The sequence below is a fragment of the Notolepis coatsorum genome (assembly GCF_963971535.1).
Source record: "Notolepis coatsorum genome assembly, chromosome: 8".
Taxonomy (NCBI): domain Eukaryota; kingdom Metazoa; phylum Chordata; class Actinopteri; order Aulopiformes; family Paralepididae; genus Notolepis; species Notolepis coatsorum.
In genome coordinates, this window is record NC_140172.1 from 126,601,903 (window position 1) to 126,629,567 (window position 27,665).

At 43.4% G+C, this 27,665-nt stretch overlaps 1 protein-coding gene across 3 annotated transcripts in view; it reads left to right on the forward strand.

Moving 5' to 3' along the window:
• Positions 1 to 23,979, forward strand: part of LOC311233739 (tripartite motif-containing protein 3-like) — a 100,199-nt gene extending 76,220 nt beyond the window's left edge. For 2 of the 3 annotated variants that reach the window (XM_084320743.1, XM_084320742.1), the window contains exons 5-17: positions 3,271 to 3,422; positions 4,802 to 4,982; positions 6,417 to 6,518; positions 8,002 to 8,100; positions 8,702 to 8,854; positions 9,803 to 10,181; positions 10,758 to 10,861; positions 11,518 to 11,685; positions 12,111 to 12,279; positions 13,992 to 14,033; positions 17,088 to 17,158; positions 18,275 to 18,415; positions 19,578 to 23,979. In XM_084320743.1, the coding sequence (XP_084176869.1) occupies positions 3,271 to 3,422; positions 4,802 to 4,982; positions 6,417 to 6,518; positions 8,002 to 8,100; positions 8,702 to 8,854; positions 9,803 to 10,181; positions 10,758 to 10,861; positions 11,518 to 11,685; positions 12,111 to 12,279; positions 13,992 to 14,033; positions 17,088 to 17,158; positions 18,275 to 18,415; positions 19,578 to 19,730 (1,914 nt within the window). In that variant the 3' untranslated portion in view covers positions 19,731 to 23,979. The remainder of the gene's footprint in view (positions 1 to 3,270; positions 3,423 to 4,801; positions 4,983 to 6,416; positions 6,519 to 8,001; positions 8,101 to 8,701; positions 8,855 to 9,802; positions 10,182 to 10,757; positions 10,862 to 11,517; positions 11,686 to 12,110; positions 12,280 to 13,991; positions 14,034 to 17,087; positions 17,159 to 18,274; positions 18,416 to 19,577) is intronic. The other variant, XM_084320744.1, reaches the window with a different exon arrangement.
• Positions 23,980 to 27,665: the final 3,686 nt, after the last annotated feature.

Genomic DNA, 27,665 nt, shown 5'->3' on the forward strand with positions numbered 1-27,665 from the left:
TGCTGATTATACTGTTACTGTTCATATCAACCACGAGGGCAAGGTGCTGATTATACTGTTACTGTTCATATCAACCATGAGGGCACGGTGCTGATTATACTGTTACTGTTCATATCAACCATGAGGGCAAGGTGCTGATTATACTGTTACTGTTTATATCAACCATGAGGGCAAGGTGCTGATTATACTGTTACTGTTCATATCAACCATGAGGGCAAGGTGCTGATTATACTGTTACTGTTCATATCAACCATGAGGGCAAGGTGCTGATTATACTGTTACTGTTCATATCAACCATGAGGGCAAGGTGCTGATTATACTGTTACTGTTCATATCAACCATGAGGGCAAGGTGCTGATTATACTGTTACTGTTCATATCAACCATGAGGGCAAGGTGCTGATTATACTGTTACTGTTCATATCAACCATGAGGGCAAGGTGCTGATTATACTGTTACTGTTCATATCAACCATGAGGGCAAGGTGCTGATTATACTGTTACTGTTCATATCAACCACGAGGGCAAGGTGCTGATTATACTGTTACTGTTCATATCAACCATGAGGGCAAGGCGCTGATCTATTTACTGTTTATATCAACCATGAGGGCAAGGCGCTGATCTATTTACTGTTTATATCAACCATGAGGGCAAGGCGCTGATCTATTTACTGTTTATATCAACCATGAGGGCAAGGCGCTGATCTATTTACTGTTTATATCAACCATGAGGGCAAGGCGCTGATCTATTTACTGTTTATATCAACCATGAGGGCAAGGCGCTGATCTATTTACTGTTTATATCAACCATGAGGGCAAGGCGCTGATCTATTTACTGTTTATATCAACCATGAGGGCAAGGCGCTGATCTATTTACTGTTTATATCAACCATGAGGGCAAGGCGCTGATCTATTTACTGTTTATATCAACCATGAGGGCAAGGCGCTGATCTATTTACTGTTTATATCAACCATGAGGGCAAGGCGCTGATCTATTTACTGTTTATATCAACCATGAGGGCAAGGCGCTGATCTATTTACTGTTTATATCAACCATGAGGGCAAGGCGCTGATCTATTTACTGTTTATATCAACCATGAGGGCAAGGCGCTGATCTATTTACTGTTTATATCAACCATGAGGGCAAGGCGCTGATCTATTTATATCTATCTGCTGCTCCAACCACGAGGGAAAGGTGCTGATTATACTGTTACTGTTTATATTTACCTGCTGTCGTGTGTTTGGTTTTTGTCACTACCGTTCGTTCACCAACGCCTCGCGTAAAATGTGTTTTCAGCAGTTATTGATCAAATCAGTACCTCAGAAGAAGAACCTCTGAACAGAACACTCTGTTTAAAAGGAACACGTCGACATGATGCGGGGAATGTATGAATACATGAATATACTGCAGTGTAGATGATAGATACCTATTTTGCTCTCTCTGCGTTTCAGTAGAAAGCTATGGAAGTGGATACGGACCACTAGCTTAAAACTCTTGAGAGAGACTAGTTTCAAGCAATGTACAGTTTCTATGCCAAATGTATATACACTCCTTTTCTGGACACTTTTGTATCACAAACAGTACTGTATTTGCAAATCTGATATGTCATAAATGTATAGATGTAGCAGTACTGTATATCTGTATGTCATGTATGTCATATATGTTATGATGAATTGAAAATGGGGGACCCTGATGTAAACAAGACAAAAGTCTTTCTCTGGTCTGCATCCCCTTAACAATTGTATGTATTGAGCTGTACTGTACTGTACCCATTCTGCAATCTGTTAATAAACTTTTCAATCAATCAATCAAAGGTGTTTTTAGCTTCCATTCATTTTGTGCTAAGCCTGGCTAGCATGCAGCCGGATCGCTTTCTACTGAACACACACAGAGAGGAAAATGGCATCTAACTTCTTGTCTGATGCATTTCCCATAATGGCGCATTTCCCATAATGTTGGCGTGTGCCTTTAAACAATGTCTTCAAACTGTATTATCTGAAGACAGTACAGTAGGAGCGTTGTGTTCATTCATAGCTACAGAGAGTCCAGAGGCTGAATACTTTCTCGTGATGATGTGTCACATTCACTCCCCAAGTGATACAGATGGACGTTGCAACAGCAAATATGTGGGCCGTCCAAACGTTTCCTTGATTTGTGGTTCTTCGGTGCAAGAACATACTCATATTCAGCCCTGTGCCACTCTACTGCCACAATACACGTTTGTATACATTGTAAATTGTATATACAATAGTCATATATTCTACATTGCATATCACTGTTGCACTTTACTGTTACATTTGCACTCTGGTTGGATGCCAAACATATTTTCGCTGTACTGTACTTGTGCTGCATAATGATGACAATACATTTTAATCTAATCTAATCTAATCTAATCTAATCTTGTGCTCAACAGTCACAGCTTTAATGCTACTACTCATTCTGTTCAGGACCGTCTGGATCACTGACTTCACTTCTCTCTACAGCTGCAACGGCGCTGTACACCATGCTGCTAAAACATTACTGTACATAGTATTGAATATGTTGAGTGATGGGCGGCTGGGTGGCACAGCGGACATTGCGCTCGTCACCAACGCAAGAGACACCGGGTTCGACTCCGGCTGTCGGCGTTGCCTCCGGCTTGGGCCACCCGTCATACTAATTCAATTGGCAGAGTTAGCGGGGTGGAAGTCGATGGGTGGTAATCTGGACGTTGTGGACAGCGACTCCTACAGGTCGGTTGGGGGACGCCTGCACAACAGAGACAGAAAGTAGCGGGGGTAGTGAGCCTCCCACACGTTACACCTCGTCAATGAGAGTCCGCGCTGGCAGGTGAAAAGATGTGACAGGCTGCCTCCTCGTGTATCGGAGGGGACACATGATGCAAGGCTTCTATCCTCCCTACAACCGGCCAGTGGGGGGCATATGCGAGCAACGTTCAAGACAGGGGAGGGATGAATTGGCACAATGGAATTGGGATGGGAGAAAAATAGAAAAAGAGGAGAAAAAGTGGATAAAAAAGAATATGTTGAGTGATTTGTACAGTCTTATTTCTCATTCTGCGGGGTCTTACAGTCCCATGTGTGTCAGTATGTTCTGTGGACACTGTGTCTCTCTGCAACGGGTGACTCCAAGCCAAATGCCCACTGTGTACTGTACTATAGAAAATCTGCGGTTCAGCACAAATATCTCTTGGCACCCAGAGCCGGCCGACAGCAGGGGGGGGATTAGCTTTTCCCCTCATTCCTCAACGGTCCCTTTGTCTCCCCCCGCAGGTCATGGAGTTCTACTGCGAGTCGTGTGAGACGGCCATGTGCTTGGAGTGCACCGAGGCGGAGCACCGGGAGCACGTCACCGTCCCCCTGCCGGACGTGGTGGAGCAGCACAAGGCCGACCTGCAGACCCAGCTGGAGGCCATACGCAGCAGGTGGGACCAACACGCTCTCTACTCAGACAGCCATCACTGAAATAGTGTGTTTGATGGTCAGTCTCCCAGTCCCTCCGCTATACAGTAAGCAGACAATTAGGGATGGGTACCGAATTCGGTACTTTTGAGGTACCGAACCGAAACACGTCGGTACTACCGAGTATCGATTCAAGTGAGATACCGAGAGAGAAAATAAATAAAAATAATTTTTTTTTTTTTTTTTTTTTATATACTTTTTTCTTTTCATGTCAACGTTCACACGCACAATATATGCTTACCTAGGATTTGACTTGATTCAACAACAAAGCAGTCGGAGCAATGGCAAGCCGAAAACTGTCGAAATTGTAGTTATTTGAAGTTTGGATTTTTTTTTCACGACTGAGGTAGGTAAATTAAATTTCTTGAGACTAAAGTACCGAAAAAAGGTACCGTTGGGTACCGGTATCGATTCACAGGTACCGATACCGGTACCGTATCGGTTCAAATGTGAAAGGTACCCATCCCTACAGACAATACACTTTATCCAATCAGGAGAGAGAACTCCACACTGGGGAAAAAACGGTCTGTTAAAAATAAGAAATAAAAACTAGTTTCAAGCAAATATGTGCTTTAAACAAGGTAAAATAATCTGCAAAGTGCAGAAAGCAAATCTGTCTTGGCAAGAATATAATAATATAAATAAGAATATCTAGGGTTCTCTCTCCTGATTGGATCAAATCTGAACGGGATGCCAGAAGAAATAGAGTCTGTTTACTGCAGAGCTGAGCGACTGGGAGACCCATGTTACTGACCGAACACTCTATAATCATGATATAAATCATATGTATTTATGATATAAATATGATGCCTGTTGGAATGTAGAGCTATTTAACACTTATTTTAAGAAAATACCACTTACAACACCTTCAACTCTAGTGGATGAATCTATGCAGATGAATCCCAATAACTTATGATATACTCTGCTGGCGAAGCAGTTGTGCCTTTATTGATGTCATATTTCAAATTAGCCATATAATGTAGCTCTCAAAGCATATACACACACACACCCCAGACCGCCCACAAGCAACACTGGTGTGAAGTGAGAGAGCTTTAGTGATGTGTAGATTGTGACAATCTTTCCTTCCTCATCAAACAATGAAACGCCACATCATACTTCAGTATACTTTTTACTGTATTTATTTACTGTATATTTTATTCCATTTTTATTCTATTTTATTCTATTCTTATCCTAGGCTATTTGATTTGTTTTGTTATTCTTATTCGTGACCAGTGTTCTGTCTAAATGTTTAATGTCGAGCGATTTGCAGTGTCACATTTCCCTCGGGATAATAAAAGTATTTCTATTCTATTCCATTCTATTCTATACGTACACATCCCAGGCTCCCCCAGCTGACGGCGGCCATAGAGCAGGTGACGGAGATATCCCGCCAGCTGGCCGAGAGGAAGACCGAGGCGGTGGCCGAGATCACGGGGACCTTCGAGGACCTGGAGCGAGCTCTGCACCTGCGCCAGTCCTCCCTCGTCACAGACCTGGAGAACATCTGCAGCGCCAAGCAGAAGGTCCGTGTCACACACGCACACAGATCACATGCGCGTACTAGGGATGGGTACCTTTCACATTTGAACCGATACGGTACCGGTACCTGTGAATCGATACCGGTACCCAACGGTACCTTTTTTCTGTACTTTAGTCTCAAGAAATTTTATTTACCTACCTCAGTCGTGAAAAATAATTTCCAAACTTCAAATAACTACAATTTCGACAGTTTTCGGCTTGCCATTGCTCCGACTGCTTTGTTGTTGAATCAAGTCAAATCCTAGGTAAGCATATATTGTGCGTGTGAACGTTGACATGAAAAGAAAAAAGGTTAAAAAAAAAAAGTTAAAAAAAGTTAAAAAAAAAAAAAATCGGTATCACTTGAATCGATACTCGGTAGTACCGACGTGTTTCGGTTCGGTACCTCAAAAGTACCGAATTCGGTACCCATCCCTAGCGCGTACACACACACCAAGCATGCACACACACACACACACACGCGCACACATTCAATCTACAATGGAATCTTTTTTTTTCTTAGCACACACCAACACGTACACATACTGTACATTCAATCTACAATGGATCTGCTTTGGTCTACATTCTTCATGGTCATCTCCCTCTTCCCTCTGAAGAGCAACTCTGTCCTCGCCCTCCTACCACATTCCTCTCCGTTTGTTCCTCACTTGTCTCCCGTCTTGTCCTCGAGTGTCTCAGTAACGCAGTGTCTCAGCACAGTTGCACTGCAGCGCTGTTGTCTCACGGCAAGAAGGTCCTTGGTTTGAACCTGCCTGAGGGGAGGGGGGGGGGGGGGGGGGCTGTGTGGAGTTTACATGTTCCTCCCGTGTTCATGTGGGTTTCCCTCCAGCTACTGCGTTTTCCTCCCACACCATAAAAGACATGCATGCTACTGTAGGTACATACTCCTGTCATTGCCCTTGGGGCTGGATTTCTGGCATTAGAACTGGACTTGATTGCCAGGTGCTGGACAGTGACTGTGCCCACTGCTCCTAAATAGTTAGGATGAGTTGAATGCAGAGGACAAATCCCTGTTATATGCAAAACTATAATAAAGACATTCTGAATCTAATTCTCCTCATTTCCCCTTTTTTTCTTCTTTTTCTTCTGCTTCTTCTACTACTTCTTCTTTTTCTGCTTCTTTTGCTACTACTTCTACTTCTTCTGCTTCTTCTTCTGCTTCTTCTTCTTCTACCTCCTCTTCTTCTTCTTCTACTTCTGCTTCTTCTTCTGCTTCTTCTTCTACTTCTGCTTCTTCTTCTGCTACTTCTTCTACCTCTGCTTCTTCTTCTTCTTCTTCTACTTCATCTGCTTCTTCTTCTTCTGCTTCTACTTCATCTGCTTCTTCTTCTTCTGCTTCTTCTTCTGCTTCGCCTTCGTCTGCCTCTTCTTCTTCTTCTGCTTCTTCTTCTTCTCCTCTTAATGTAACACCCCTGCAGGTCCTGCAGGCCCAGCTGTCCTCTCTGCTCCAGGGGAAGGAACACATCCAGAGCAGCTGCAGCTTCACGGAGCAGGCCCTCAGCCACGGCAGTGCGACTGAGGTGGGCCACCTGGGAGCCTAGAGCTTTGTGTACAAGAGCCACTTAACACACGGCTTCACGTGAAGAAGTCAGTTATCTGCTGTTATATAGGTTGCTTAATCTGACTCACAGGATGTTGACCGTGCATAATATATTACGCATTCCTTTCTGTAGGACCTCTGTTGCCAAATTATCATTTGTTTATCAAGGCGCAGTGATGTGGAATGATATACAAAATCTAACAGAAACATGTTCCACTTTAAATATATTTAAAAGTAAGCTTAAAAAAGAACTACAGATCCTGTAGTCTATAGTATCCATGTGTATTTGTGTAGTTATCCTACCGGTATATAGGTTTAAGAGGGGAGGTCGCTTATAAGCCCTTGCGTTTTTTGACCTTTCCTGCACATTTTAACTTTTCTTCTTTTACTTATTTTATTCCAGAATATATGTTTGTAAGTGCAAATAACAATAAACAATAATATATTATAAGCCGCCTCCCACTATTTCAGTCGGAATGCCCCTCCCCTTCCGCTCACCGTTTTTCAAAATAGCCGGCCATAGGATCAACAACAACAACAACAAATCTGCAAGCTAGCAAGTTACACGTCTCGTGGACTAAGAAACATTTCTCCCCACCAGCGCTATTTTGCGCTAATTGGCACAACGACTAATTGGGACAGGGAGAAAATCAGAAAAAAAAAAAAACTTTCACATTTGTAGGGCGGCTAAGTGGTGCAGTGGGCAAGGCGCTCGCCACTAACGCAGGAGATGCTGGGTTCGAGCCCAGCTCTCTGCGTTGCTTCCGGCTTGGCTGGTCGTTCATACTAATACAATTGGCAGTATTAGGGGGTGGGAAGCTGGTGGGTGGGGGATCGGACGTTGTGGACAGCGACTCCTACAGGTCGGTTGGTGCGCCTGCGCAGTAGAATCAGGAAAGTATCGGGGGCAGCGTGAGCCTCCCACGCGTTACTCCTCGCCGCTGAGAGATCGAGCTGTACAGGTGAAAAAGATGCGACGGCTGCCTCCTCGTGTACCGGAGGGGACACGTGATGCAAGGCTTAGTCCACATTGCAGCCGGCCAGTGGGAGGCATGGTCTAGCAACGTTCGAGACAGGGGAGGGAAGAATTGGGTAATACGAAATTGGGATGGGAGAAAAATAGAAAAGTGGGGAGAAAAAGTAGATACAAAAAAAGAAAAAAGAAACATTTCAAATTTGTAATAGATTTTCATTTTCAGTCATTAAAATTAAATAAAAATATTATAATCAAATTAAGAAAATATTGTAATAGATTTCCGTCATTAAAATCTATAAAAAAGGATCGTGATAGAGTTCTGTGTTAAAATGTCCAACCCCAAGAGGAGCTCCTCCTGCACTGGTCCCACCCACCTCCAGGGTCTGAGGCCTGACTTATTGGGCATCGTATGCATGAAGTGCAGACATAGAATGAGGATAAAAATAGACAGAGTGAGATGATGACCCGTGTGTTGTTCGGTGTCCAGGTGCTGCTGGTCCAGAAACAGATGAGCGAGCGCGTCACCGCCTTGGCCCGGCACGACTTCCCGGAGCGGCCGCACCAGAACGCACACCTGAACTGCCAGGTACGCTGCTGCTGCTGTCTGTTCTGCTGGTCTCCTCTATGCTTCTCTCACTGTTGCTGTTATTTCACTACACGGTCACAATGTAAACAGTGTTAGTCCTTGTATCGAGAGCTCAGTCAATCAGCATTTGTTTACATTTAGATTGAGAATTTGGCCTTAAAGGCACACGCCGACGTTATGGGACATACGCTTACCGTCTTCTCCAGAGTCAGACGAGAAGATATATATATTCCAATTTCTTCTCTGTGCGTTCAGTAGAAAGCTATCCGCCTGCGAGCTAGCCTAGCTTAGCACAAATTAATGGAAGCGGATACGGACCAGCTAGCCTAGCTGTTGGCCAAAAACACCTCTCCACAGAGTTTTAAGCTAGGCTAATGGTCCGTATCCGCGTCCGTTCATTTGTGCTATGCTGGGCTAGCACAGAGAGGAAATTGGTATCTATCTTCTCATCGGACTCTGGAGAAGACGGCAAGCACATTTCCCATAACGTCGCCGTGTTTCTTTAACCCAACAGACTCAGAAGCGAGTAAGGGGTTTGGGGTTTGGGGTGAGAGGGCTCCAGTCAGACAGTATGTAGACGGCTGTGAACTGTTGTTTCCAGGTGGAGACGGAGGGTCTGAGGCGTTCCATCCAGAACCTGGGTGTTCTCATCACCACGGCAGCAGTGGCTCACACCTCCGTCGCCACGGGAGAGGGCCTTCGGCACGCAGCGACCGGACAACCACACAGCATCACCGTGACGACCAAAGACAAGGTTCTTGAAATCATTTAGAATTTCCTGTGAAGGGAAGGCATGGGTAGTGTGTAGAGGTCCAAGCACTCGCCTACCACCGCAGAGACCCGGGGTTCAATTACGGGCAGCGGTAACTCCGGCTTGGTCAGTCAATATACAACGGTCACTGACAATTGTCTGCAGTGTTCGCGGGTGGGAAGCCAGTGGGGTATGAGTCCTGGTCGTGGAGTGACTCCTACTGGTCGGTCGGGGAATCTGTTCAGCAGGGAGGTGATCTGGGGGAGATAGCGTGAACCTCCACATGTGTCACGCTCTCCCAGTGAAACTCCTACCTGTCAGGTGAAAAGAAGCTCCACATGTATCGGTGGAGGCATGTGGTAGTCTACACCCTGTGCAAAATGATTAAAATGATTATTATAATAATTTCCTGTGAGGCAATGCATGGAATGGACAATTCCAGACGCTTTTGGTAGCAATCTTGATAACATTTTAGTCTTAGTGTTTTGTCATGTTTATTATACCGTGGTTGCTATAGTAATTGACCAGGCTGAAAGAAAAAGATAATATGGTTGTGATGTTTATCAAAAAGAGCACTAAACTCACCAGTGGATTTATCCCACATTTTGTGACCAGTTTTCACAATATTGCAAGTGTTTACAGTATTCATGTGCAATGAGGGATAGGCTTGTGTGTGTGCGTGCTCGTGTGTGTGTGCATGAGGGATAGGCTTGTGTGTGCGTGCTCGTGTGTATGTGCATGAGGGATAGGCTTGTGTGTGTGTGTGTGTGTGTGTGTGTGTGTGTGTGTGTGTGTGTTGTGTGTGTGTGCATGCTCGTGTGTGTGTGTGTGCATGAGGGATAGGCTTGTGTGTGTGTGTATGTATGTGCACATGTGTCTGTCTGTGTCTCTTCTGTCTGTCTGTGCTGTTCACTAACACAGCATTGAGAACCACTGCGTCTGTGCCCACAGGACGGGGACCTGGTGAGGATGGGCAACGCCGTCTTAAAAGCGGCGATAGCATCCGTCGACGGGAACCGGACAGTCGAGCCGGAGATCACGGACAATAAGAACGGGACGTACGAGGTGGGCTACACGCTGCGCTCGGAGGGGGAGTACTCCTTCGCCCTGTCGCTCTACGGCCAGGCCATCCGCGGGAGCCCCTTCCGGCTGCGGGCGCACAAGCCGTCGGACGTGCCGCAGTCTCCCGACGACGTGAAGAGGAGGGTGAAGTCGCCCAGCGGCACCGGGGGCCACATACGACAGAAGGCCGTCCGGCGGCCGTCCAGCATGTACAGCACCACCAAGAAGAAGGAGAACCCTATAGAGGATGAGCTCATCTACAGAGTGGGTGAGAACCAGAGGAGCGAGAGGAGGAGGAGTAGATCAAGAACATAGATGCTGTGGTGGAACCCAACTCATCCATTATGTCGTGGAAAGATCTTCATGATCAAATAGGTTTAATAGTGAAAAACATATATACAAAAGTACATATAGATTAAATGAGCTTGTAGTAGAGAGTAGAGAGGGGTGGGTTTAAGCTATTATTTGGGGGGCGACCAAAAGGGATTCCTCAACAATGCCAATTTCCTCTCTGTGCGTTCAGTAGAAAGCTATCTGGCTGCAAGCTAGCCTAGCTTAGCACAAATGAATGGAAGCGGATACGGACGACTAGCCTAGTTGGTGGCCAAAAACACCTCTCCCGGAGGTTTTGAGCTAGGCTAGTGGTCCGTATCCGCTTCCATTAATTTGTGCTAAGCTAGGCTAGCTTGCAGCCGGATAGCTTTCTACTGAACGCGCGGAGAGGAAATCGGTATCTATCTTCTTGTCTGACTCTGGAGAAGACGGTAAGCACATTGACCAGAATGTTGGCGTGTTCCTTTAAAGGTCACCTTGGAGGAAACTGTCCTGTTTGTGTGTTTGCCAGGTTCCCGGGGCAGAGAGAAGGGAGAGTTCACCAACCTGCAGGGAATCTCAGCCTCCAGCAACGGCAGAGTGGTGGTGGCCGACAGCAACAACCAGTGCATACAGGTGAGAGGACAGAGGACAGAATAGATCTATAGTGTGGTTCCACCTGGGATTTCCCCCATTGTAGTCACCCATTGAAGATCAAAACTACGTATTACAGCCAAACCGTATTGTGTATGTTCATAATCTTTGACGGATGTATAGATTATTTAATTCATATACTGTACTGTTACAAGCAATTAAGGTAAATGTCCTTTGAGAAAATGGTGTTTTATATAGTAATCTTTACTCGTTTCCGTGGTAACTAGTACTACAATCTCCATATGCCTTGGCATGCCTCACCAATCTTCGACCAATCACAAGAGCACAACTGCTCTGACATGGCATCCGTTGACATTCTCGTTGGTTATCACGGCATTCGCTGCCATCTTTGTTTTCGTTTTAGACATCAATAAAACGTTAAAAACTTGAAAACTAAGCCGTTTAAAAACAAATGAGTCAGGTATTCAGGTAATGAGTATATGATTCCATGTCATGGTGTGACTTGTTGTGTTGATGATACTAGAATATTAGAGCTCATTCCACTGTTGCACTTGCTGTACTGTAAGTCACTCTGGTTTACATCTGGAAAACACCAACATGTAATATAATAAAAACACAGAATCAGAATCTGATTCAGAATCAGCCAGAACGGCTCTTTTTGATTGACATCATTGCAGGTGTTCTCCAACGACGGCCAGTTCAAGATGCGCTTCGGGGTCAGAGGTCGTTCTCCGGGGCAACTGCAGAGACCCACGGGCGTGACCGTGGACCTGAATGGTGACATCGTGGTGGCCGACTACGACAACCGATGGGTCAGCATCTTCTCCTCTGACGGCAAGTTCAAGGTGAGAGGCTCACAGCTGTCCTCAGAGTCTGTGACGATCACGGGGCTGTAGCAGAATCCTCACACACACACACACACACACACACACACACACACACACACACACCCAAACGCATGCACGGCAAATGCACATGCACTGACACACACACACACACACAAACGCATGCACAACAAATTCACATGCATTCACACACAAATGCACATGCATTCACACACACACACACACACACACACACACACACACACACACACACACACACACACAAACATACAAGTGCACGAATACACACACAAACGAATGCACATGCACTCACACTCACTCATTATGTGAAATCAAATAAAGAGTGATTGTGTGAATCCCCATTCATTTTGGAAGCGTGTTAGATCTCTGTTTAAACATGTCCCATCTGTTCCTGTTGCTCCCAGAATAAGATCGGCGCAGGGCGTCTGATGGGACCCAAGGGAGTGGCGGTGGACAGGAACGGACACATCATCGCCGTGGACAACAAGGCCTGCTGCGTCTTCATCTTTCAGTCCAACGGGAAGCTTGTGACCAAATTTGGAGCCAGGGGGACGTCTGACAGACAGTTTGCAGGTGAGGAGGGGGCGGGGCCTCGTGGACACGACGCTCTGACCTTCTGGTTGGCGACAAACGATGCTAACTATGAGAGAAGAAAGAAAAAAGATGGAGGCAACTATTTGCATCGACTTCTTGAGGTTATGAATTCATCATAGCAATGCAATGACGATTTAAAAAAAATTCCAATATGAAATACTGACGATGTCTTTTTCAACAGGTGCATTAGGGGAGAACAGGGATGGTTGTCACACGTTTTACTCTAGTGTGAATTGCTCATCATCAAAACATCTTTCAATAGTCATTCCTACATTAAATTGAAGCTTAAGATGTTGGCTTGAAATGTGTATCCCTCTCATTTTACAACGTATTGTAACAAAGAGGAAATTGCCTATCAAAGACACTCTGACACAACAGGGATAGGTGTCACACTATGGGGTTGGTTGTCACTATGTGTTTTAATGGGGAAAAATCTTAAAAAGAAGGCAAGAAGGAAGAACAACATTTTTAAGTTGAATTGCATTGACAAGTTGACAAATACATAGATTAATGCATCTTAACATAATAAGAACAAAATAAATAGGCCTAACAATAATAGCCAACACAACTAGGCTACACTCATTCACTATCTGAGTTACAGTGATGGCAAATGTAGGGTCTGGGCACTCTAACTAAGCAGAGCTTGTGTGCCCACTGCCCACTGATTGCACATCCAACACTTCTCCAATACCTCCCCTGAACGGCTGTTGGAGAACGTTTCCATACAAACCAAACAAAAACAATCATCTTCATCTGATGAAGACTCCTCATGTCTCTTTCTTTTCTGTTTCTTCTTCTTGCTGGCTGCCTTTTCCAGCTGTGGTGGAGTACACTGGGATATACTAGGCTTGGCAGGTGGTCTAGGCTGGGATATACTAGGCTTGGCAGGTGGTCTAGGCTGGGATATACTAGGCTTGGCAGGTGGTCTAGGCTGGGATGTACTAGGCTTGGCAGGTGGTCTAGGCTGGGATGTACTAGGCTTGGCATGTGGTCTAGGCTGGGATGTGCTAGGCTTGGTAGGTGGGCTGGGCTGGGGTGCATTGGGCTCTGCTCGGTCCTCAGCTCATCCATCACCTCCTCCAAGTTGGTGAAGAAACGGTCCATGTTGTGCTCAATAAAAGCACTGTCATGTGCTTGTCACATGTGACAACCAACCCCAAAGAGAATGTGACGACCAACCCCAACTGGAATGTCTTGCTAGTATCAAGGCTAACAACCATCTAAAAACGAGTTAGTTAGCCAACAACAATCTAAACTATAGCTTTCCCTTCACACTTTTTAAGGGTAACAATTGTTTCATTATAAACCAATTGTGTAAAAGCCTAGAAGAAAAATACTGAGGAGCTGAATATTTACAATTTCACATGAAAAACACAAAAAGTCCTCTCACCTCAAGTCCAGCTGTCTTACTCCAAAGAAGACTATGTAGGTGAGCTCAATTCTGGACATTTCCATACCAAAATATGGGGGACAGAGCCTTTTGGTAGCGAAATATAATGAATGTGACAACCTACCCGTGTGACAACCAACGCTGTTCTCCCTACTCTTTACGGTGTTTGAGATAAAAACACACTTATGTGTTTGTATGAAAAAGCCCTTAACCACCCGCTCTACTCTTTGACTATCTGTTTTTGTTTTTGTTTTTTTCCATTATTATTTATTTCTGTTCTTCCTCCCATTTTCCAATTCAGAAAGACTTGGCCCAAACTTAAATAAATCTGGCTCAGTTTTCAGTAAGTATCAAGTGTGGCCCTTCCAACAGTGTAGTTCCCTCTCTGTCTAACCCTCCCCCCCGGTACTGTGTAGAGCCTGTCGGATCAATCTGTGCCTGTAGAGAGTGATCTGAAATACATGTGTACAGAATGCCATTGTAATAATCACTGTTATTACAATAACAGCCGGTATCAATGTCATATTTTGCCATGCGCATCGTGTTGCATTGTTTGTGTGAAAAGATTTGCGTGTGAGCTGATTCCAATTACCCTGAAACTAACCACTGTTTGTTGTGATAATGTGATCATCGGTGATGGAGGGGTTGCAGTATGAATGAATGAACGATCATTGCATTTATATAGAGCTTTTATAGGTGCTTAAAGTGCTTTACAATGTACGGTGGAAACTGCCTCCTTCACCACCACTGTGTAGCACCCAACCTTGAGGCTAGGCAGGCTCAATGGCTGCCATACACTGGCACCAGGCGCACATCACACGACTACACAATGGCTGAAAGGCTCAGGACACAGGGATTGACATCGACCAATTAAGAGGGAGGGATGATTAGGTGGCCTTGATGTCACCTGATTTGGGAATTTGGCCAGGAATGTCTGGGAACCCCCTACTCTTTGCGATATACCCCGCTGGGTTCTTTAACGACCGAATTGAACGTCTCAATCGAAGGACGGCACTCTCAGCTGTACGGTGTCCCTATCACCGCAACAGGGGCATTGTTACTGACAAGTCCGGAGAACAGAGTGCTCCCCTGCTTGACAACAACACCACTTTTCGACAACAGCCTTGACCGGGGCTCGAACCGGTGATCTTCTGATCATGAGTCCGGAGGTCTACCCGTGTAGCCACACTGCTGGGAAACTTGGATTACCCCTTCCCCCCCCCTTTTTGTAATAAATACCTTAAAGGATAAGTTCATGTTCTGAACCCAGGCCCTGTTTAAACCTTGCCTGGCATGACGCCAACTAGCACAGGCCATTATTTCACTAATCGCTTTAGTATTGAGAAACATGCCACTGCTGCAATATCCGGGCTGCAATACCACCCAACGCCACCTGCTGTAGCCTTAGAAGAAACACGACACATGTCCTTTTCCAAAATGGGAAGCTCACAGTCAGCCATGTTTATATATTCTATGGTCACAGACCGTACATCGTATCATACATTACAGGTTCATAGGCCTTACTTGTATGATTAGTTGAGGAAAGGAAAATAACCACATGAATTATAAATGTCCAACATATCCCTTTAAGAACGACCAGTAACACATCTACAACATGTGGAAAATATCCCTTTAACACTTTGAGCGCCACGCCGTGTTTTCCTTTTTACCCCGTTGATGCCACGGTCCACGGCCCATGTAACGTTAATATCGCCTAATCTATGTTTTAAATTATGATATGTGTCTAATCTGCCCATCGCTTATCAAAGAATCATTTTCCAGTCAACATTGGCAAAGCAGATTGTGTTTTTATCGCTTCATTTCCTTTTTATAGCATTTTGAAAACCACTCGGTTTCGAAGAAAAAACACCACATTCCCTGATAATCGCCTTTTACTGGAATATTCCAGAACGTTATCATTTGTCGGTCTATTTATGAATCGTTTTCAAATAAACGCTAGATGGTCGATAGTATATGTGTGCGCACGCACGCTCGTGCCGTGCGCTGATAATCGCTGCTATTATTTCCTCATGGCTTTTACAGTGAAACAGCCATATCACATATAGTGGAAACGCTTATATCTCTATAAAAACGAGTCTGATTATCCTAACACTGATAACATAGATTCCTTACCTGACATCAGATGGTATCCAAATGGTATATTCCAATTCCTGATCACCATTAGAAAAAATCGATAAGTATATTGATCCGACGTGTGTACAGTATAACCCATGCTCGCCGCGGCTCAGAGGCTCCAGAATGAACTCTGGTAACTCCGGCTGCATCAGTGGACTGGAAAATGTGGACTGGAATATTTTTTTCCCCCATCCACTTTCATTGAGTCCATTCCAAAAGGGTGATTTACCATCTGGGAGACGATAGGGGGCGCTTTTTTCACATCTGATCACCGGCGGCCTCTTGATCTCCAACGGTAGGCTCGCGTGATGCAATATGATTTCAGATCGCTAATAAAAAGAAAATTAAAAAAATCCGAGAAAAGCCGTGACGTGGCTTTCAATGTCACAATCGTAAACCCGAGATTAGCTGTGAGTGGCACTCAAAGTGTTAAGAACGACCAGAAACATCTACAACATGTCCAAAATATCCCTTTAAGAACAACCAGTAACATCTACAACATGTGCAAAATATCCCTTTAACAACGACCAGAAACATCTACAACATGTGCAAAATATCCCTTTAACAACGACCAGAAACATCTACAACATGTGCAAAATATCCCTTTAACAACGACCAGAAACATCTACAACATGTCCAAAATATCCCTTTAACAACGACCAGAAACATCTACAACATGTCCAAAATATCCCTTTAACAACGACCAGTAACATCTACAACATGTCCAAAATATCCCTTTAACAATGACCATAACATCTACAACATGTGGAAAATATCCCTTTAACAACGACCAGTAACATCTACAACATGTGGAAAATATCCCTTTAACAACGACCAGTAACATCTACAACATGTCCAAAATATCCCTTTTAAGAACGACCAGAAACATCTACAACATGTGCAAAATATCCCTTTAACAACGACCAGTAACATCTACAACATGTGCAACATCTAACGAGGAGGTAACACAAAGGTAACTGAATGGAAATACTATAATATCTTATTAGCATAACAACTTACTTAAAAGAACACCCCCCCCCCCTAACACTGATGGTGATAACGGTGCAACCCACACAATAAACTCATACGGTGCAAAACATTAGACCCAAGTCGTGATTGGATTTGGATACTACTGAGCTTTTGATGGAAACAGCCCTGTAATAACTAGGGGGAATGGTGCGAGTGACGGGAATTTATCTAATTTCTTAGTGGATGCCATGGCCAGTAAATACATGAACAGCATGCTCCTCTCTTTACACAGGTCCGCACTTTGTTGCAGTGAACAACAAGAATGAAATTGTTGTGACGGATTTCCACAATCATTCTGTGAAGGTAAGAACCCATGCAAATGAAAAGAGGGATCATTTTGTGATACACGCCAACATAATGGGAAATGTGCTTACTGTCTTCTCCAGAGTCAGACAAGAAGATAGATGCCAATGTCCTCTCTGTGTTCAGTAGAAAGCTATCCGGCTGCAAGCTAGCCTAGCTTAGCACAAATTAATGGAAGCGGATACAGATCAGCGAGCCTAACTGTTGGCCAAAAACACCTCTCCCGGGGTTTTGAGCTAGGCTAGCTGATCCGTATCTGCTTCCATTAATTTGCACTAAGCTAGGCTAGCTTTCAGCCGGATAGCTTTCTACTGAACACACAGAGAGGAAATTGGTATCTATCATCTTGTCTGACTCTGGAGAAGACTGTAAGCACATTTCCCATTATGTTGGCGTGTATCACAATACGGTTTGGCTGTAATACGTAGTTTTGATCTTCAATGGGTGACTACAATTGGGGAAATCCCAGGTGGAACCACACTATAGATCTATTCTGAAAGGGCTCTGTCCTCTCACCTGTATGCACTGATTGTTGCTGTCGGCCACCACCACTCTGCCGTTGCTGGAGGCTGTGTTCCTTTAACCTCTTAAAAGTGGGAATTTTTTTTCCTACTTGAACCTGCATACTTTTTTTGCAAAGCTTATCTTTATACTTTATACTTATAGCACATGCATGAGCCTGGTCTCTTTTAAATGATAACACTCTGAGGTTACTAATGCAAAAAAAGGAAATTCACTTTTAGTGCTAATGAAATAGAGTAACATAGGGCTGAATTTGTGTTGAACTTGAACTTGTGTACTCACATTTTTCTGTAGAAGTTGCAAAGAAATATATAAAAAAAATGCTATTAATAGGTATAGGTATATATATTGACACTTGTATATTTCTTGTGTATTTCTGGAAATATTCAATTGGATTTTGAACGGGTTTCACGGTCCTAAGGATCCAAAGAAGAATCGGTATTTTTGCGACACGGTTCACCATATGGATGATACTTTGTCGACAATGATGATGCAGCGGATCGCGTGGGTTGCGTTACGCGGCAGACACTGGGCTCGTGGACCTCGCGGTGTGACATCATCACTGACGCGTCCTTGTGGACCTCCTGTCTCCAGGTGTACAACGCAGATGGAGAGTTCCAGTTCAAGTTCGGCTCCCACGGCGAGGGCAACGGGCAGTTCAACGCTCCCACCGGGGTGGCTGTGGACGCCAACGGAAACATCATCGTAGCAGACTGGGGTAACAGCAGGATACAGGTGAGACTGTAAGGATGTGCTAGAAGAATGTGTTGTAAGTGGTATTGGCTTGTTAAAATACAGTGGTCTACATGTTAAAATAATAGCTCTACTGTCTGACAGCCATCACTGATATAGCGTGTCTAGTCGTCAGTAACATGGGTCTCCCAGTCCCTCCACTCCGCAGTAAACATACATTTCATCCACTCTAAAAAAAAATGACAAAAATAAGAAATAAAAACAAGAACTTAATTTTAAGCAAATATGCTTTAAACGGGTAAAATAAACTGTCAGTGCAGTAAGCAAATCTGGCTTGGCAAGAAGAAGAAATGTCTGTTTACTGCAGAGCGGAGGGACTGGGAGACCCATGTTACTGACCAAACACTATCAGTGATGGCTGTCAGACTGTAGAGGTATTTAACACTAATTAAAGAAATACCACTTACAGCACCTTTAAAGAGAAGGTTCAGGATCAGGAATTGAAGAAGCCGTGTCTGATTGATGACAAACGATGACTCCTTTCATTGCGTTCTTCATTAGTTCTGCTGGGCCATCAATAGGGAACCAACCCATTTTTTTAAAACTCAACTTGTAATAATAAAAGTAATGTAGGCTACATCGATGCTGTCAAGAGTGACATTTCATACACATTTGATTGCTGTTGCTAAAGTAACTGAAATAATCCCAAACTTTTTCCATAAAGAGGCATTTAACCATTACGGTAACTGTTTGTTCCTGCCTTGGGTTAGCAAAGATTAGCATGATAGTCTTTAGTTACTTTTAATTATTTGTGGTAATGCTTTGTTTTGATTTAAAATCTGTACATGTATCTGTCTTTTTGACGACAGAGGGTGACACGGCGAACAACTAGATTTTGAATGCAATTTCAATATCTGAAGTAACCTACTTTCCTTGATCCTAACTAAAATCGGTTTCAGAACAGCTCCGACATGTTTATGTTTTTGGTTTTTTATAGTAAATACATGTTTTTTACTCATCTCCCTCAGGTTTTCCATAGTAAATACATGTGTTTAGTCTCTGTCTGCCTCAGGTTTTCCATAGTAAATACATGTGTTTAGTCTCTGTCTGCCTCAGGTTTTCCATAGTAAATACATGTGTTTAGTCTCTGTCTGCCTCAGGTTTTCCATAGTAAAGGCATGTGTTTTGTCTCTGTCTCCTGCAGGTGTTTGACAGCACAGGCTCGTTCCTGTCCTACATCAACACGTCGGCGGACCCTCTCTACGGGCCCCAGGGCCTCGCCCTCACCTCAGACGGACATGTAGCCGTGGCCGACTCCGGCAACCACTGTTTCAAGGTCTACCGCTACCTGCAGTAGTAGGCCAGGGGGAAAGCACCAGCTCCGAGAGACAGATCACACCCCGTTCATCGCGCTTCTAAGAGTAGGAGTACTGATCTAGGATCAGCGGTTTAAGTCACATGACTCTATACACCTTACTACATACTTATGAGCCGATCTGGTCTCGGATCAGCGCTCCTACTTTAAGTCACTTCGATAAATACGGGCCGTGATCTACATTATAGAGTTCATAGTTTACACGTGAAATAAAAAGTATGTTTTGAACGGACACAGGTTGTGTTGACCCACGGCCCGCGCCCATAGAGGTCGGTGGTCCGCACACATCAGAAGGTGTTATTTATACGTGCATGAAATTTTATGACGTATGAAAATGTCATTATAAGAAATTACACAATATGTGTGGCTGGCTACTGACACATCTTTAACTCTTAATACTTTTTAAAGGCAGAATTTGTCGTTTTCGGTCTCTAGACGTCACTAACGCACCACTGAAACAATGTCTGTTCATACTGTATAGGCTGAAACGTCATTATTTGACGTTGACGTCGATAAAACGTTCAAACTAGGCACCGCGGATCACATACGACTCAAGATCTAGCGACATGGTGTCAGAAACATATTTCAGGTTCAACTTTGTGTAGAAAAAGAGAGAGCTGACAAGCCGAGCGCCGCCGCTTTCTTTTTGAAAACGGTAGCAGAGGAACCACGGACCGTCCCGCTAGCGTGTATCCAATCAGGTGCAATCCATGCGGGGAGGGGATACGTCACGCAATAACGTGCACTCGTTGCCCAAAGGTTGGCGTCACAGAAAAGACCCGAACACAGAGAAATAGAAAGAAAGAAAGAAGATCCAGCCAGAAGGAGGAGTCTCTGCAGACAAACACCAGACACTTATTTTAAGTGACGAGGAATTATGTTCGTAGGAGGATAATTCTACTCATTGTGTCTTTAACACTTTGTATGTGTGTGCTGGGGAAATATAACCTGTGTTACCAATGCAACCCAAGACCCTGGAGGGCATGCTGCAGGCACAGCCTAAAGAACGCCCTGCCGGACACTACCGCTTTTATATAACCGTTACCAAGACAAGTGTGCAGGTTTTCTTCTTGTAGTGAGAGTAAAATCCAGGAGGCTCCCTGGTTCCCACGAGGCATTTGCTTAGCAGTCAGTATCACTCTGCGTGGCTCGATGCCTATTTGATGAGTCAGATTGCTTGGCTGAAAACTGCCTGTTGTATTATTTATTACCTCAGACGAAGAACCATATAAGTCTGTTTGACGTTTTCAGAGGAACAATGTTTTCAAACGTTATTATCTAAAGATGGTAAGTTAAGAGTGTTGTCTTCATTTATAGTTAAAAGACAGTAGAGGCCGGATACGTTCCGGTGGTATATCACATTCACACTCCCAAGTGATTTGGATTGATTTTAAAAGTACAGGGGCGGTCCAAGACATTTCAAAACGGTCTCATATGGTTCTTCAGTGCAAGGGTTAAATTCAGCACAGCTCTCCTTATGCCAAATTCACACCGATACCAGCGAACAGCAGGTCGAATAGCAGGTTGACTGATTGATTGATTGATTGAAAATTGTATTAACAGATTGCAGAATGGGTACAATACAGTACAGCTCAATACACACAATTGTTAAGGGGATGCAGACCAGAGAAAGACTTTCGACTTGTTTACATCATGGTCCCCCATTTTAAATTCATCATAACATATATGACATACAGATAGACAGTACTGTTACATCTAGACATTTATGACATACCAGATCTACAAATATACAGTACTGTTTATGAGTACAAAAAGAGTCTAAAAAGAGAGTATATACATTTGAGGGGGAAGAAACTACATTGGAGGTTGGGTAGGTGGGGTGGGGACCACTGCTGTCTGCTTTTCCCGGCGGCAGGGAGGCATTTAAAACATAGATGGACAGATACGCTCTGTAGCGACACATCAGGGAGGCAACTAGCTTGATCAAACACTAATCTGAAAAAGAGACCACATTCATCAATAAATATTTGAATTTTTTTATTTTTTACCAGCATTAACCGGTTTTACAAGTTGTTAAAAGGACCATACCAGTCTTTTTGACATGCAGACTCCCAGTCATTCTTGCCTTGATAAAAAAATGAAGGCGCCCTTTTTTCTCATAATCTCTTAACCGTTACTGAAACATTTGGTAGTTATTCTCTGCCGATTCACCCCCGCCATTGGCTTCCAGTATATCTGAAAATGTGTAGAGCAACCTTTCAGGGGAACAACTACAACTTTTCAGGAAGATACACACGCCTCAGTTGTTTTCAGTCAGATGTGGTCAGTTCTAATAGTTTATGTGGTTTTTCAGATACAGCGGAAGCCTATGGTAGTGGTGAATCGGCAGAAAAGAATAAAAGATTATGAATAAAGAAAAGCGTCTTGACTTTTACATCAAGGAAAGAAGGACCCGGAACACACACGTCAAAAGGACCAGTGCAGTTCCTTTAGGAACAGAATGAAATCCTGTGAAAAGTATTCAACCTCCTGATTCGTCGTGCCATCATCACTGTTCTAGTCGTGAAGTGGTGACTTGTGATTGGCAGAGGATTATGACAGTAGTGGTCCAGGCTCCGCCCCTCCCCACTCCCCAGAGGCAGTGAATTGAATCTCCCTGTTTCGCTGCTGTTGGACAGCAATCGATGTGAATTTTGCATTAAGAGTCATACCCACCTTTTGTTGTGTCACTATTATCACCGGTCAGAACTCATAGTTTACTGCCTTTTATTTTACCACTGTATCACATCCTTTATCCACTCCATTGTACCACTACATCACACGCCAGGGCGCATATAGCACCACGTACAATTCACCACGTCAGTAAAACACAAAATACTATGACATTTTAAAAGAAAGTGTGCCTGCAACTTATCAGTTCCCTGCACACACACATCTCACATCACTGCATCTCTTTCTCATTGTCCATCATTCATAAAATGAACTGACTTAGGAAAAGAGGAAAAGAAAGTGATGGCTTTATCCTTTTTCTTCTGTGGGTACCGTTACCCCAAAGATAAGCGTTAAGAAGCACAAGCACAAGATACTGGCGGTTCATATCACCAGGATGTTTTTTATTGAACATATAAACTAGCACTACTTAACCACTGGACATTAGCTACAGTAGCTTCCCACTACCGAGAGTCTTTGTCATCACTTTTCCCAAGTCGAACCATAACGGGTGTGACCCCCACTATTACTTGCACTGTCGTGTATTCATATCTACAACCTTATACAGTTGTACATATGCATATTTCAGTGTATATACTATGGATGTATATACCATGCTATTTCATTATATGCTTACGATTTGCAGCACTTCAAAATAAACTAGATGACTTTGACATTAGAGTACGTTGTTTTACGCTAGGAGGTCATGGTAAGTAGCGAACTGTATGACTTTCAAAACGTCAATAGCACAAGGTTGTCTACATGTTGTTTGCTGTATTTATTTTTTCAAAGAACTTAATTTATTTTTGATTTTGATTTTCTACATAATTCTTTCTTCTACAAATTATTTTTCTAATTGGTGCATTTGAACTGTCCACTCTCTTTGCCAAATTTCACTGTACATACGGCTTGGTAAATTGTAGCACTGAAAACTGTTCTCTTTTGTCTCTTCCCAACTGACCACGATCACACGGCAACCATATTTACTCTCACATCGCGCTCGGGTTGGGATTCCTTTACACCCGGGAACAGGGCGAAAAGAAAGAAATCCCAAACCATGCGCGACGTAAGAGCAAAATGGTCGCCGTGTGTGAATATGGCCAATGAGCTCGCATTCAGACAGTAACATTTCCTTTTGCCAAAATGTATGGTTCTATCTAAGCTGTTGTTGAACATTGCACAAAACACAAAGACTATAAGACTTATATCGTTTGCGAGAGTAATATATGCCTCTGTCTATAGTTATCATATATCATTCTATTCTGAAAGTGTACTGTATATTCTACAATCACACTGTTCTTGTTGTAGCTGACAGAAGCACCGTATCATGGATTTTTCAGTATTTGCATTTATTTGGTCAGTAGTTCACTGTTCAAGGTTTTCTCCCTGTGGCCCCTTGTTGAACTCAAAACACCAGCAGTGACATGGAACCTTTTCCCTCTGTGAATAAAGTTCAGTCCCTGATATTGAAATGGTAATAATTCACATTGCTCAGTATGTCTGCGTTTCCCTTTTTGTGGGATAAGTCTACAATAGTAGCATTTTTCTCTTTCTCAAATATATCAACTACCACCAATTAAACTATTTTGATTGTTGTATTTATTTATTTTAAAGGAGAGTGGGCAGATCCTTCTTTTCTCTTTATTCAAATCAAATGTATTTGTAAGGGCTGACAACACACGTTAATGTCCCCATGGGCCGGACACGTCTTCTTTAAACAAGTCAAGAAGAAACATCACAATAAATCAAGAACACAAAAACACCATAAAGTCCAAACTATTTTAAATAAATAAAATAAATGCAACACTCCCAGACATACCCCACGTGAAGGTAAGGAAAAACTCACTAAAACCTAGCAATAGGGAAAAATGCACCACAGGCAATGTGGAGGAGAGAAACCTTAGAAGGGCCATTCAAGGGGGGATCTCCCTTCTTAGATGTCGGTGATAGTAGTGTTGCAATAAAACAGGCAAAACAGTTTGTAAGCATGCACTCACTCAATCATTGAGGCAGAGTAGGGGAGACACAGGAGAGGTTCTTTATCGAGGCAGTAGGAAGGCTGAGAGGGAGACAGAGTAGGGGAGACATGAGAGGAGGTTCTTTATCGAGGCAGTAGGAAGGCTGAGAGGGAGACAGAGTAGGGGAGACACGAGAGGAGGTTCTTTATCGAGGCAGTAGGAAGGCTGAGAGGGAGACAGTAGGAGAGACGGGAGAGAGGGTTCTTTATTGAGACAGTAGGAAGGCTGAGAGAGACAGAGTAGGAGAGACACAGGAGAGAGGGTTCTTTATTGAGACAGTAGGAAGGCATAGGGAGACAGAGTAGGAGACACGGGAGAGAGGGTTCTTTATTGAGACAGTAGGAAGGCAGAGGGAGACAGAATAGGAGAGACACAGGAGAGAGGGCTCTTTAATTTAATTATGTCTGAGTGGAATAAAGGAAATAAGTATAAGGGCCATTTCAATCTAAACACATTTCTAATATACATGAGGCCAATCCTACAAAGAAATGCTGTCAAAAAGGAACATTTTTAAATGATGACAAATATCCACAAAAGACAGTAAAAAAATATATATATATATTTGCTGCCGGTGGCCAACAGCAGGTATATCCCCGAACCTAATTCTCAATCCACCTTTTGACCGTGAGCCACTGAGGAGTTAGTTTTATGAGAACAGTGCCACCGTGAGGCAAGATGACTCAGAAGCAGAACGGCTTCCTTGCTATTTCAAGGCAAACCTATAGTTTGGTGGAATTCGGAGAGCGCGTTCACAAGTAATGAACCACTACCTGAAATTTGGCCTGTCATTATAGTTTGGCCTATCAATGATCTAAAGATGTTAGTCCCCAGATTCCACACCAAGTTTGGTGAGAATCAGGTGAATGTGCTAGGGGAGTCGGAGAAAAAAAGTGTTTTTAAAACTTCTTTAAAAAGTTCCTCATGGCAAATGTGTTGTCCATGAGTAGACACATCTCTGGATATTGGTTTCACGACTGCATGACTAATGGATCAGGAGATACACTCATTTAAAGGTTTAGCCTGATGGTGGCACTGGGAGAAAGGTCATGGGGTCACCAAAATCAACAGGTATCTTCTTCTATGGATCATGAATGTGCACCGCAAATTTGAATGAAAGCTATTTGAGTTATCACGTTCAAATCTAGATTCTGCTGCGGTGGGAATCCATAATATTCACAATATCTCCAAAACTGTCATTCAGAATGTCCTAGGTTTTATTTTTGGCCAGCTACAACAATCTATTTGGGTCACTATTCCTTCAAAGATAAGAATCTCTACCAGCAGCAAAGCTACTATTTGACCAAATTGACATTGACTAAACAACTATGCATCATTTTCTAGGCCTGGAAAACATCACTTTTCCAGATTTCCCATGACTGTAGGAACCCTGAACAAGTCCCTGTGCAGCTCAGTCAAGATGTGTGACCTTGCACCACTCAGATCTAGAAAGAGGCTCAGAGGACCTACTGATTTGCGATGTCACCTTGATATACAAAGCCAGTGCTGCATAGACGGTGAATCAGTTGGATAATTCACTATAGTTTCAGCAGTCTTACCTCTAAGTGCATCTACAAGTACCACTGGTGTCCCTGTCATCTGCTGTCAACACCACCATTCCTCCCCGGGGTCCTGCTCGTCATCCGCTTCATTCACTTTGAGGACCATGTCTAAATACCATACTTCTGCTCGATATTGGCTTTTTTACCGATACCGATATACCGATATTGTCCAACTTAATTTTCTATACCGATATCAACCGATACCGATATATGCAGGGTTTTTCGCCCCCCAAAAAACGAAATAATTTCAGGTAATATTACATATCTCTTGTCGTATAATTAACACAACATTATGCATACTTTGACAATAAATAAAATAATAATTTGTTCTTACTTGCTTGCCTGGGTAAATAAAGGTTAAATAAATGTTAAAAAAAATTAAATAAACGTTTTTTTTTTTTTTTTAAACCGATACCGATATTTTCCGATATCACATTTTTATGCCAATATCGGTAGGCCGATAATATCGGACATCCCTACTTCTGAGGTATTGTTAGCTTCCTTGTAGATTCATATTATTAATAATATTATATACCATCAACCACATCAGTCCGGTTCTCCACCAACTTCACTGGCTGCCTGTTAAGTCACGCACTGACTACAATATATTACTACTCAACTTCAAGGCCCTCCATAACTTAGCCCCTCCTTATCTTACAGAACTTCTCCAGTCTTACGCTCCCTCTCGGTCACTCAGATCCTTCTCTCCTTACAACTGGTCACTCCCGCTTCCCGTCTGACTACCATTGGATCCAGAGCCTTCTCCCGCCTCTAGAATTCCCTACCACAAGACATCCGCACAATAGACAACCTCTCCACCTTTGTTTCCCGTCTCAAAACACATTTGTTCAAGTTTATTAGAACTGCTTCCCTATGTGTACCTTTGTAATATTGTGTTTTTACTGTGTAATTGTATTTGTTTCTAACCCTGTACTGTGACCTTGGGTGATTTGAAAGGCGACTTCAAATAAAATGCATTATTATTATTATATACCGGTAGTTCATTTGGGTAACTAGGGGACAGCAGTCGTGGCTGTGTGTGTCAGTAGCGGCAGCTCCATCTATTCTAGTGGTTAAGACAGAGCCTTACAACTATTGGTATTCATTTTGTAACATGAACATTTGGTGAACATGATCATTGCTTAAGGTGGCAATATTCCAGATTTTAAAATGCAGCCACTAGATGCAGCATTAGAGCATCTAACAAACAAATAGACCTCAAACATAAACATAAAGACGGACAACACGCTCATCACAGACAAGCTGGATGTAGCCAATTACTTAAACACTTTCTTCACAAACAGCCACAACACTGGTAAGCAAACTACCCTCCCACTCAGGGCATTATGGGGTAGAACACATAGTAGCATACTACAAGAACCTAGGGGTCCACAAAGACGACTTCAAACTGGAAATGGTAACAACAGATGAGGTACTCAAAAAACTGAGCGCCCTCCAACCGAACAAGGCCACTGGCATCCCCTCCAAATTCCTCAGAGACTCAGCAGCCGCCATCACCCCAGTCATCACACACATAATAAACCTCTCCATAAAACAGGGACACGTCCCCAATGACTTCAAAATTGCGAGAGTAACACCCCAGCACAAAAAGGGCAGCAAAATTAGACCCAGGCAACTACCGTCCTGTTTCTATCCTTACCTCCATCTCG